The 14,065-nt window shown below is 39.0% G+C and overlaps 1 protein-coding gene across 1 annotated transcript in view; it reads right to left on the bottom strand.

Annotated features, from left to right (window-relative positions):
* Positions 1 to 14,065, bottom strand: part of KIZ (kizuna centrosomal protein) — a 143,999-nt gene that overhangs the window by 36,572 nt on the left and 93,362 nt on the right. The window contains exon 7 of the mRNA XM_030310207.2: positions 5,710 to 5,830. Coding sequence (XP_030166067.2) covers positions 5,710 to 5,830 — 121 coding nt within the window. The remainder of the gene's footprint in view (positions 1 to 5,709; positions 5,831 to 14,065) is intronic.

Here is a 14,065-nt window from a genome sequence, read left to right as displayed (position 1 = left end):
ATTTTCTTTTATTCTTTCTGTTTACCTTAATATTCCAAGTTTGGAAGTTTTTTTCCTGTTAGTTTTTTGTTTTTTTAAAACTTATGCTAGCCCTAAAAGAATGTGATTTCTGTGATAGGCAGTACAAATACAAACAGAAAGTGAATGTGAAAGCATCTAGTAGAAATAAATCCTGCTCTATATGTAAATCAGTGCTATTAATGCTGATACAAAAAAGCAAGAGAATTAGGGCTGTCAACAGCACATAACATTTTCTCCTAATACACATATTTAACTGACCTTCCTCAACAACCTCACTTTTGCACACCAAAAGTAATTTTTCAGAGTTTAAAATGAAATGCTCTTAAGTTATAGGAGGGGAAAGGGATAGAAAGAGAAAGGGATTTTATCTATGGAGCAATTGGAAGAGAGGGGGAAGTATTCATACAAGCCGGTAAATGAGTATTCAAGAGATAAGATAAAAAAAAAAAAACAAAAAACAAAAAACAAAAAAACCCCAAAAAACCAGGCCATCATTTAGGAAGAGTTTGAAGGGATTTCTGTGACCAGTCACCTGTCTCTTCTGGCAATGTGTGTGTGGTAGGGGACAGGACTGACCTACTGTACGAATGATACCAACATGCCCCTCTGCTTTTGCATGGAGAAATTCTCTTGGGTGGAAAGAGACATCACTTAGGAGAAAAGGAGTATTAAGGCACTTTGTGTTTTAATGAAGCACCCAACTCATTTTTTTTTTTGTCCACATAAAGTAATTACAAATTTTTCTGATTTAAAAGCATGGAGCTCAATTATGTAATTACCTAATAGGTTATGCAGGTGCTGTGGATCTTATCTGGTCTCGAGGGGACATAATCTGAGTTTCGGTGGCTTTAATGATGTATTTACTCAAGAGACGGGATTGACTCCAGCTGACAGCAAAGGGACCCACAGGTAAACATCATTTACATGTGGCTGCTTAATTAGCCATTTACCCAAGAGATCAAAGTAAATATTTCTGAGCTTCATTAGATTCTTAACCAAGTAATTTCTAGCAGAGCTTCCTTAAATTTTGAAAATCTCTTAGTTTCACGATTTTTATCTATGGGGAACTATTTAACTGATACTATTTACTAAATGTGTATATTGTTTCAATGCAGAGAAACAACTCAAAGACACTTGATTTTGCTAATTGTGACAAGATGATGTGTGAACGAAGTAAGTCCTAGGACTCACAAAAGCATTTTGTCATAAAGTTCACAATGCCTGTCCTGCTCATGTCATTTTGTAATGTACTTCTCTCAGGCTGTGCATTTCTTTGGTCCCAAACTAACAGAAATTGCCTGCTTACTTCTATTTTTAAGGACAGACTTTGTCATTAATTTGTTGGTAATTTTATGATTGTCACTAATATGAGATCAGGATCATTTAAAAAGGAACAAAAAAACCTACCAGGGGACTCTCTCTCTAGAATAAAAAAAAAAAAAAATTTAAAAAAGGGGCATCTGGGTGGCTCAGTCAGTTGAGTGTCTGACTCTTGATTTCAGCTCAGGTCATGGTTCCAGGGTCATAGGATCAAGCCCTGTGTTCAAGGGCTTATGATTTTCTTATGCTTGTGATTTCTCTTAAGATTTATGATTTTCTCTGTTTCTCCCTCTGCTCCTCTCCTCCATTCGCACTCTCTATCTAAAATTAAAAAAAAATTTTTTTTAAGAATCTAAAAAAAACCTGCTAAGGGAGGCATACTATCATTTGAATCCTAAGCTATTAATTGGGCAGCCCCCTTTCCATTAATAATGGAGTTTTTATTTGAAAAACCATGACTGAATTGTCTGGAACTTGGGACATGTTTTCTAATATGAACAACTTAAAAAAATAAGATGATTAGATAGCAAAGTGAAGTAGACCAATACTTCTTTCACCCCTTTTTAAAAAATGTTTATTTATAAACTCAAAATGGTTGAAAGACCTAAATGTAAGACAGGAAGCCATCAAAATCCTAGAGGAGAAAATAGGCAAAAACCTCTTTGATCTTGGCTACAGCAACTTCTTACTCAACATGTCTCCAGAGGCAAGGGAAACAAAAGTAAAAATGAACTACAGGGACCTCATCAAAATAAAAAGCTTCTGCACAGCGAAGGAAACAATCAGCAAAACTAAAAGGCATCCAACAGAATGGGAGAAGATATTTGAAAATGACACATCAGATAAAGTGTTAGTATCCAAAATCCATAAAGAACTTATCAAACTCAACAACCAAAAAACAAATAATCCAGTGAAGAAATGGGCAAAACACATGAATAGACACTTCTCCAAAGAAGACATCCAGATGGGCAACGGACACATGAAAATGCTCAACGTCACTCATCATCAGGGAAATACAAATCAAAACCACAATGAAATACTACCTTGCACCTGTCAGAATGGCTAACATTAACAACTCAGGCAACAATAGATGTTGGCAAGGATGCAGAGAAAGAGGATCTCTTTTGCATTGTTGGTGGGAATGCAAGCTGGTGCAGCCACTCTGGAAAACAGTATGGAGGTTCCTCAAAAAGCTAAAAATAGAACTACCCTATGACCCAGCAATTTGCAATTCTAGGCATTTATCCACGGGATACAGGTGTGCTGTTTCGAAGGGACACATGCACCCCCATGTTTATAGCAGCACTATTGATCATAGCCAAAGTATGGAAAGAGCCTAAATGTCCATCGATGGATGAATGGATAAAGAAGATGTGGTATATATATATATATATATATATATATATATATATATATACACACACACACACAATGGAGTATTACTCGGCAATTAAAAAGAATGAAATCTTGCCATTGGCAACTACGTGGATGGAAGTGGAGGGTATTATGCTAAGTGAAGTTAGAGAAAGACAAAAATCATATGACTTCACTCATATGAGGACTTTAAGAGACAAAACAGATGAACATAACAGAAGGGAAACAAAAATAATATAAAATCAGGGAGGGGGACAAAACAGAAGAGACTCAGAAATATGGAGAACAAACTGAGGGTTACTGGAGGGGTTGTGGGAGGGGGGATGGGCTAAATGGGTACGGGGCACTAAGGAATCTACTCCTGAAATCATTGCTTCACTATATGCTAACTAATTTGGATGTAAATTTTAAAAAATAAAAAATAAAATTTAAAAAAATGTTTATTTAGTTTTGAGAGAGAGAGAGTGCGTGCGCAAGTGGTGGAGGGGTAGAGACAGAAGGGGTAGAGGATTTGAAGCAGACTCTGTGCTGACAGCAGCAAGTCCAATACAGGGCTCAAACTAATAAACCATGAGATCATAACCTGAGACAAAGTCGGAGACTGAGTCACCAGGGTGCCCCAATACATCTTTCACCCATGACATGGCTGAGATGTGAAGTACTTGCAGTGAATGGAATGAATGAAAAACACTGTTGTTATAAAATAGTACTAAATAAAATGGACAATAAAACCTGAGAAAATCTTGCTTAAGAACTACATTTATCAACAGATATGGAATGGACCTGTTTTTCCCTAAGAATATTGTTCTTTATTTACTGAGTCCCACAAAATGCAGTAAAATGCAAATGTGTGTGGGAAGGATACATACAAGGTTATCTGTGAAAAGGGAAATGGGATCCATGAAAGGCACATGGGGGCTGTGTCTATATCTGCAATAATTTATTTCAGAAGAGGAAAGGGGGGAGGAAGCAGGTAAGAGGAGAAAGAGGAGGGGTAGGGCGATGGGGGAGGGGAGGCAGAAGGTGAGGTTTGAAACAAATATGGTGCAATGGTAACAACATCCATGAACTTGGGCAGGCATGGGACTGTTGAGATCATTATATCATTCTACGTGCATATTTTGAAATGCTTAAAGTCTCTCTCCTCTCTTTTTTAAAGAGGTGAGGAGTGGGGGGGAGGCGCTTGGTAAGGGCTGAAGGTGCTCTGAAAGGCTTGTGGGGGCGATGGCAGAAGTTCTGGACCACAGTGACACAGACATGTAACGTTGGTGCAGAGAGGGCAAGGCTTGCCTCCAGGAGGGACACATGTTGAATCCTTGAACTTTGAACATGATAAAAATAAAAACTTAAAAAGGATCAAAGCCAGAAAACCCTACATTACAAAGATGAGAAAATATACTTTGAGACAAAACACATTGACAAGACAATAAATTTAGAGGAAGTGCCACCTCTCTCAATAGACGGCATTCTAGGGAACAAGGAAGACTACAATGGGCACACTCTAGATCTGGGCTTCTGGGTCCTCCCTAGTGCTCCTCTAGGGGATCTACTCCATCGCTTTCCTCTTTCTGTTCAGCATCTTCACACTCACCCACGGGTGCCTCCTTGTCTGGTCAGAACCACTGTGGGGGTCCCTCCTCTGCCTTCTCAGTCCAAATCCAAGGGGGTACAATTCCCTAAGGCACTGCAGAAATCTTATTACAGCCCTGCTCAAAAAGCTCTCAGGGCTTTCCAGGGTCTAGTAAAGCAAACACAAACTCCCTACTTGTGCTGGACGGTCATTGCACACAGGGCCCAGCACCACTTTGGACCTTCTTGCCCACCACCGCTAGCCTGAAGCCTGCCTTTCAGCCAGGAGGACCAGAGCTTGGGTCTACTTCCTGGGTCTGTTCTTTGGCTCCTAACAGCCCTTCCCTGTCACCCCTGCCCCTCCCTGCCTGATGCAACCCCCTGTAATCTTAGCCTGTCAAAATTCTGTCTTTCTCTCTTTTTTAAAGTTTATTTATTTATTTTGAGAGAGAGAGAGAAAGAGAGAGAACACAAGCAAGGGAGGAATAGAGAGAGAATCCCAAGCAGGCTTGGTGCTGCCAGGGCAGAGCCTGACTCAGGGATCCATCTCACAAACCATGAGATCATGACCTGAAATCAAGAGTCAGACGCTTAACTGACTGAGCCCCATTCTGTCTCTCTTTTAAGGGTCACCTCAATACTTCTCTACTCCCTCCACTGTAAGGTCTGCCTCACTTGTTCTCCAGATGGCTTGGCTCCTTTTACTGGAGGCCGATATTCTCTGATATTTTCTTATTACACACATCCTATTATGCCATTTCCCAGAAGGAAATGTTACATTTTATTTATCTCTTTCCCTTCAATGGATCTGGGCTGGTACCTTTATACAGAAATGGATCAGTACATATTTGCTGAATTAACATGTATGATTGCTCAGTATTTTTTGTTGTTTATTTTTTAGAGAGAGAGAGTGTGTGAATTGGGAGAGGGGCAGAGAGAGAGAGAGAGAGAGAAAATCTTAAGCAGGCTCCACATTCAGTGGCGAGCCTGACTTAGGGCTCAATCTTCCAAGCACAATCTCTCAATCGCAAGATCATGACTGAGCTGAAATCAAGAGTCAGACACTCAACCAACTGAGCCACCTGAGCAACAGGTGCCCCAGACTGTATTTTTAAAGTATAGAGTGGGGAAAGAAAACCAGAATGCTACAAGATGCTTCTAAGTTACTTGGAAAATGTTGTGGTCATTATGCTCAGTTAGGTTACCTCCAGGATCTGAACGTAGGAAGTTGAGATTCCTACACAAAACTCTGCACAAAAGGCCTGAGATCAGAAAGTGTCAACAAACAAACCACAAAACCTCACTTATTACATAACATTTTTTTCCAAATATTTTAACCATGGTTAAGAAGGTGACTTATTTCCTCAAATGAATCATTTGTATAATCTTGAAATTTCATTTTTTTTTAAAATAAAAATTACTAACCCTTGTCGTCTGGTTCACTTTTTTGACTGGGAAAACTTCAGATGGCTTAACTACTACTTCTCTGATAGAATTATCATGTTCTTTCAAGGTGGCAACATGCTGACCTGGTGCTTGTTCAGATCTATAAAACAGAAACAGGAGACACATTAGACATTGGCAGTACTGTGTGACTAAATGAGATTCCTTCATTTTTAAAGGCCCCATAATCAAGCTAGTGAAGGATTATTTATTCAGAAAAGTCAGGAACCTAATATATTCTAGACTAAGGTAATTTTCAGAGTTCAGGTATGTTTTTTTAAAATTTATTTTGGTTATGATTTCATTGTTAAATGAGCATTCTCAACTTTGACCACATACTGGAACCACCTGGGGAACTTTGCAAAATCTAGGTGCCTGGTGCCATCACTAAAGGATCTAGTCAAACTGGGCTTGGGTGTGGCCTGGCCATTGGGATTTTTTTAAAGGCCCTCAGAGTGGTTCTAATATATAGTAGCCATGGTTTCAAATCATGGGATAGATAGTCCAGCTCCTCTTATGTGTGGTTAAGAGAAACCCATCACATTTCTTTCTGAACAATAATTTATCCTTGTTATACTCTCACTAAGGTCTACTTGTAATTAAAAAGCATTGAGATAATATTAGTAAAGAGTTAAAAAGTGAGCATGTATTATATGTGCAGACTCTGGCACGTAGTACATCTCTAGGGTAGGAGATGTACGAGATGAGCCTGGAACATCTGGGCATCACAAAGTAGGGAAACTCTCAGAGGCTACTGAGTCATGTTAAAAGGCCTCAGAAGCTCCCCTGAAGGGGATCCCACTGGCCCAAGATGAAACAATTTGAGCACCAACAACAATGACTGCAATGGACTGAAACACAGCAAATATATGAAAATCATGAGTTCATTTAAAAAATAAATAATAAAAAATACTTAAGTTTTAAAAATAATAAAAACCTTTGGATTCAGCCTTGCAAATCAAGTACATCTTGTCACATGCTACATGGATGAATCTTAAGGACATTATGCTAAGTTAAATAAACTAGTCATAAAAAGGCAAATACTGTATAATTTGACTTAACGTAAGCCATCTAAAATGGTCAAATTCATAGAAATAGTGATCATAATGGTGCTTGCCAGGGGTTTGGGGGGAAGGAGAAATGGAGAGTTGATTAATGGGTATAGAGTTTCAGTTCTGTAAGACGAAAAAGTTCTGGGGATCTGTTGCACAACAGTATGAATGTACTTCATGCTACTGCACACTTACTTAAAAATGGTTAAAATGGTAACTTTTGTGGTGCGTTTTACCACAATTAAAAATATAAACCAACCAACAAACAAACCTTTGGAGGCTGGTAAGGCAACTACTCATTCTGACAATTGGTAAGTAAAGGGACAGTATCATTTATCCTGCCTTTGTGGTAAAAAAAAAAATGCATTTCAGGGTTACCAAGTAGTTGATGGGCAAAGTTCTTCCAACTAATAAATGCAGAACAAATGAATAAATTAGAAAAGCCACCATTTCTAAGTCCAGATTAATGAATGCATCTAAGAGATGATTATAATTTTGTGAAAATTGTGTAACAGTAAACGCTGTACTAAAGGTATCAGTGTGCCAACACTCGAACCCATGGATTAATCCTAGCAACACTACCAGTGGGACGACCAGCCATCGTGTGCTGCCTGCAGAGGTGTACCAGAAGTACTAGCGCCACTTATGATGTTGTCTTGCCAAAATAACTGGCCGGGAACATAATCTTGTATTTGTATCGAGCTACCAGTTTATGGGTAATATCACTTGGATCCTGGTTCAAACAAATCAAATGTAAAAAGACTGAATCAAAGACTGAGACCATCAGGGCCAACTGGCAAAAAACAGGTATTAGATAAGGAATCTAATTAAACAGTAATGTATTAAATGCTTATAGATTAAAGAGATAAGCATTTGTATTTGTAAATGAAATGTTTTGTCTGTTTTAAATGACTCAGGAAAAAAATGTGGGGAAGGGAAAGAGATAACACGTCTAAAAAAATGTTGACAATTGGTGGATCGGGATGATGAATGCATGAAATTTCATTATGTTGTTATATTTGCTTTTGCGAATTTTTGTTTCAAAGTAAAAAGTTAAAAAAACAGTGCATTAATATCTGTGACTTGATTGGAAATGCATAAAAATAAATGACTGAGATTGATGGATAGATGGAAGGATGGAAAGACAGACATAAAAACATCAGTGCAATAAAACGTCAGTGGTAGATATGGGTGGTGGGTGTATGGATGCTCACTGTACCATTCCCTTTATTTTTCTGCATGTTTGGAAATTTTCATAATAAAATGTTTGGGGGGAAAAGTAAGTCTATATACAATTCAGAACCTTCTTTAATGCATCTCAATTGTTATAATCTTTGCTTCACCTAACCAAGACTTGCATAAAGTGGGATGTGTCGGGGGATCCCTGAACTTCTTTAAAAACTTCCTAGAATGATTCTAAAGTTTCTGGCTCGTCTGGTAGAAAGGTCCTTCAGCACATTGAATTTCTTAGTTTCTTCCAGACTTCACTGAAGTCATAATGCCACCCAATTCCTTTGTTCTGATTCTATATAAATGAAGGAACATCCATTTACATTTGGTTTCACAATAGATTTCACTACTGGGAAAATGCACTCACAGGGCATGAGCAAATTCTAGTCTATTCAACTGTTGTATTTCTTATAATGAGTAAATCAATTGTGTTTCTGGTCTGAAAGCATGTTTAGCTAAATTGAATTAAACTTGAAAACAGGTTGATTTTGGATGAATTAAATCAATTAAATTAGTTGGGATGGATTGAATGATCAGAGACCAATGTCTCTGGTGATTGATACACATGACTTCTGTAGAGGCAAAGCCAAGGCAAGACTCTGGCTACTAATACTCCCCCCAACTATAACCATCTCTTGGGTGTTGGGATGAAGAACTTGCTAAGGTTTCCTATAATTATTATACATACTTCACAAAAGGACAAAACCATTAATTGACTTGCAGGGGGTCAAACAGCAAAATGAGCTCCTGAAGGAGGTACAGCATCAAGAATTTGTGACTTTGGAACAGCTAAGTCAAAAATCAAAGCACAAAACCAGGCTTTTCTGCAGATTTATTTCAGGATAGATTGGGCAAGGAGTCCAAGAGTCATGGCTGCCTTTGTATGAAGTGTTGCCCATGGTTCTACATGAATACACATATCAGAAGATCTGCAAAGTGGTACAAAGGACTTAAAAAAGTTTTTTTTTTAATTTTTCCACCTTGATTGGAAAATTTATAACATCAGTGCCACACAGAAAGAAAAACAAAATTTGGTGTCAGATAAATTATATACTCCTCTAATTAAAATTTTAAATTATTTATTTACTTTTGATGGAGGAGAGAGAGAGAGAGAATGTGACCAGGGGAGAGGCAGAGAGAGAGAGAAGAATAAAGGGAGATCCTGAAGCAGGCTCTGTGCTGTCAGCACAAAGTCCAATGTGGGGCTCGAACCCACAAACTGTGAGATCATGACCTGAGCCAAAGTTGGACGCTTAACTGACTGAGCCACCCAGGCGCCCCAATATACTCCTCTAATTAAAAATATAACAAAAGAAGAGACTTTAATCTTTAATTAACTTCATATATTTGGACTGGCTTCCAATCAGAAAATTGCAATTAAAACAAATGTACCAGTTCTTCCTAACCACAACTGATTTATAACAGATTGGTAATTTGACCAAAGTTTTAAATGGAGACAAATTAATAAACAGCCTGAATTTTGTTATGAATACAGGCAGAATAAAATAAAGAGGATTTTACATACTGTAACCCAAACAATATAAAGCTGACTCAATTTTTCAGCATGATTTTGAGAGTACAATTGGGCAATTGTATTTGAGAATAGCCAGTAAAAGAGACAACTAATTAGTTGCACCTGGAAAAACGTATAAAGTAATAGGTAGTCTCATTATGGTTTTTGTATAAGATAAAACTACTTATTTAGTAACCATTTTCATTTTAAAATATGTTTTCCTAAAGGCAACGATGAATGGAACTTTTTATCAAGTACCCCAAATGACATGAATCAAATTGTAATAACTCATCATGGTCTAAAATAGTGACTTGATACTCTACCTAATAGGAAGCCTTTCTTTCAAATGAAGGACTTTGAACACTTAATCCTTGATATAGCAAAGATCAATAATGACGATAAGAATCATTTTGTTCTTTTTTCCTTTAAGATGCTTCATTTTATGAGCAGGAATTTGGAGGTCTTCACACTACCTTTTAGAGTATGCTATGAGGCAGGTGTCCCATTCTACACATGAGATTAGAGAGACAGATGTCGATTGCCATGGTTTGGTCAGGGGCACAAACAGGAATTCGGACACACCGAACATGGCTCTACTGAATGGGCTTTAAGGAGTTCATAACCTGTTAGAGGCTTCCCACTCTGCCTGGCTTACACTTCTATGACATCAGAGTCATTAGCAATTGAAGAACAAAAGCACATCATTCTTTCCAAATCTGTGTTTCTGGAATGGTTTATCTAATTGACTAGTCTGATCCAGGGGAGATCACCAAGCATACAGGAATATTTCACTTAGGGGAGTAGCCAGCAATAACTACTGATGTTGAGGGGTGCAGGGGGTGGCTGGAGCAAGGAGGGCAGTGGGGAGCTGGATGCCACGGTTAAAACCATTAGAAGGAATACGTATTTAAAGACTTGACTACTTGTCTCTCACAGGTCATATAAACACTTGGCACTTTTTCTGAAGCTAGAGAGTGAAGCAGTGACAATCTGAATGCACTAAACACTACTATCCCCAGTCACAGTACATGGGACAATTCTAATTGTAACAGAACATAACACTGACATTAGTAACCATTCCTGACTTCTTTATCTGGCTTTAAAAATGATTGTGGTAACCAGTCTTGAAGGCTCCAGATATTAATTTTAAAATTTGTGTTGGTCATAAAGAAGGCTCATTTCTTAGGAAAGGCTGATTTATACATAACTGTAGGTCAATAGTAATGTAAAATGCAACCTTTCATAATGGAAATCAATGCTTTATCATGCATGTTGAGAAACTATAACAAACATCAGTCTAGTAGATGTAGATATTATATCTTCTCACCCACAATCACACTTTGGCAGCCTAGGTTAAGAGAGTCAAACAATGAATCATTTAGTCTAACAAGTCAGTTTGCACAGAGAATTATAAATGCATATATGCTTCCTATGCCACACGTCACACTATGGTTTATGCCGAATAGTATATCAACAGACATAAAAGGCAGTGAGAAAGAAACAGGAGCCCAGGGAAAGAGCCTCACGACACATAAGCACCGAATGACCTATAGAGCACAGAAAGACTCCTCCCAGCCAGCTTCTTCCACCACCTTGTAAAGGAGTATTTTAAGACTGCTGTTTTTTTTTATTTCACATGATAAATATATGCCAGAGGATTTTCCTGTATTTTCTTGCCTTTATTGCTTCAGGCTGAAAAGCTATTGAATAGGAAGGTCATTTCCAACATTTTCCATAACTTGGGGATCACTAGTGGAGATGTAGAAGTTGATGTAAATAAACTCAGGACTCGTGAAGCTCATCTTGTGGTCTGTGAAATGGAACCATTCGCTTGGCCAAGTTTTCTTGTGACAAGGCCCTTTTAGAGACCATTATTTATTTGACTTCTCACGCCTTAATGGGATCCAATACACACTAGACTTAGGCTGAACTCTACTCTAAAAACTTGTGAACATAAAACAGCCTACAGGGCACATTAAAGATAGAGAATGATATTGGAGGTAAGATAACCAGACCCCAGAAGCCCCTCCCAGGCTCTCAGCCAAACAAGGTCCTTGCAGATAGACTTTCACAGACACCCTTCTGCTGACCACGCCTGAGTAATCATCTGTTCTCAACTAGTAAATGGCAGGATATATTTTACTAAGAGGAAATAGAGTCAACCCCCAAAATACAAATCAAAGTTAGAACACAGGCAACATTTACGCCACATGAATTAGGAACCCACCAGATAACAGTACTGGATAAACCATTACACACATTACATATTTGTAATTCTACGAACTCGGTAAGCAGCCCAATACCACAAAACTTCTGAGGCCATGAAAAGAAACCCAACTGCCTAAAAGGCGGGTAGAGGGTATGGAATTGGTTTCTAATTGACTTAGGAAAAGTGTACAAGAGTCATGGTTCATATGTGCTGACTACCTTGCAAATAATTAACTCTCCCTCTCTCTCTCTCTCTCATCCCAGAATTGTAGCCATTTAAGGGATATCTCTGAAATGGTGGCTCTCAAACTTGAGGGAGCAGAGTTCCCTTAAGGGCTCATTAAAACACAGGTGGCCGCACCCACCTCCAGATTCCTGATTTAGTGGGTCCTGGGTGAGGCCTGAGAACACCTGTTTCTAACAAGCTCCTAGGTCTTGTTGATGGTCCAGTGACCCATACCTACAGATTGGAGACCAGTATCACTAGCACGACCTTGGAAATTAAGGAGTGCTTCCCTCCCGGTGGTGGTTATACTGGATGGTATCCTGGGTTGCTCTCGGGTATACGAGTATGCCAAAGGCTACCTGTGCTCCCTTCCCCCTTCCAAAGTAAACCCTTAAAACATTGCTATGATCAGGGATTGAGTGTATATATCCAATTAACAGAAACAAATACATTTACAAAGTAGTAAATGATACAGTTTGTAAGAAAAGGCTAAATTGACAATTATAAGTGACGACCCCAGTGGTGACTGTGTGAGTTCCTCTGTGACCCTTTACATTTGGAAGTGTCTGGGAGCAAGAACAGCCATCCCACCCCGCAGTGATTAATACCTGACTTGCTTTTCATCACTGCCACCCCCAGGTAAGAGTCCTGGGGGCTGGTGAAGGACAGCTGCTCTGCAGGCTTCAAGGTCTCCTTTCAGAATGTCACTGTGATTATAGAGCCTATAAAATAAAACAGGTGCTGCATGAGATGTTTATTTAAGCACAGATGGCCCGCTTCTAGAATCTATAGTGGTTTTCGTGGTTTATTGAAATATATCTGCAATATAATCTAGACATAAAAATGCACCAACTAGACTGTCTCTCGACAAAAATGTAAAATGGGGCAGTTTGGGAAAACTTGTTTGTGTGCACGTGGCAGTTTTAAATCCATCAGAGGAAGCAACTTTTAACCCTTTGAAGACTTTAATGTTTTCAATCTACAGCTATGCAATCTCATGCCACATTGCACCTGACTGATAGGAATGCTAGATAATCTTAACAGCGGAAAAGGCTAATTTTATATTGTCAATCATAACAAAGTTAGAGCCCCACAACTCATGTGAAATTTACTTAAATTGTCACTGCTGAGAAATTGAAAACTGTTGGCTAGAGTATGGGTTATATCCTCCATTCCTGAATAATAAAAAAAATGACTATTATTTCTTCATTTGGATCTCACTACAATAACATTTTCTTTGTAAGAACAGGAAGGCAAGGGAAGAGGGATTTAGCCTTCATTGTCTACTTCCAGGAGTGGCAGAGGCTAACAACTTGGCCACTGTTTCTAGTTAGGTCTGTCATGGTACCAATAGCCTCCAAAGAGATTGGCTAGCAACTTGCCTTAAAAAAAGGTGTCTGTTTGGGGGAAAGCATGATTCTAAAAAGCTATTGGGGAGGATATCAAAAAACAAAACAGTATTTCTACATTAAAAAAGATCACAGTTGGGAATGTTTGATACATGCCCCCAAATGAAAATGAAGCAATTCCTAAGGCAATGGGTTAACAGCAAAGTATTATTAATTTGTAATTAGTTCTATAGTTGGTTAAGTCACTGGATCCATTTGATGGCCATGTGCCTGATATCATGGGGATAAAAGAGATGTGATCTGTCCTACTTGAGGTTGAGAAAAAACTGTGGGCATAGTACCCTCCCTACCCCTACACCCCCCCCCCCGACACCCCTCACCATTCCCTTACTCTGATACAGGCTTTTACCCTGGGCAGGAAATAAAAATGGATCCCTGGATTCAAAACCTGTTCCGGGCTCTGGGCCACACTGTCAGTGTGCCAGCTCATTGCCAAGTCCTGACCTGTTGTCTAGACTCTGAGTTTGGAGTCTTAGTCCCTGTGGGCCAGACCCTGGGTTGGGCCCTTCACTTATGAGCTCTGCTGCCCAAAACCTTCCAGACTCCTGGCCTATGTCACTTACAGTACCTAGGAATACTTTTTTCTTGGGTAAAGTCTGTGTCCTAATTCTTCCTGGAAGGCTTTATCTTACTGCCACTCAATTCACACAACAATACTTGCCCTTAAGAAGAGGAAGATAAGCCCATCAGTGGTGAGCCA

This window comes from Lynx canadensis, chromosome A3, assembly GCF_007474595.2.
Source record: "Lynx canadensis isolate LIC74 chromosome A3, mLynCan4.pri.v2, whole genome shotgun sequence".
Taxonomy (NCBI): Eukaryota; Metazoa; Chordata; class Mammalia; order Carnivora; family Felidae; genus Lynx; species Lynx canadensis.
Note: the sequence above shows the minus strand (reverse complement) of the source record. Positions and strands in the feature narration are given on the sequence as shown.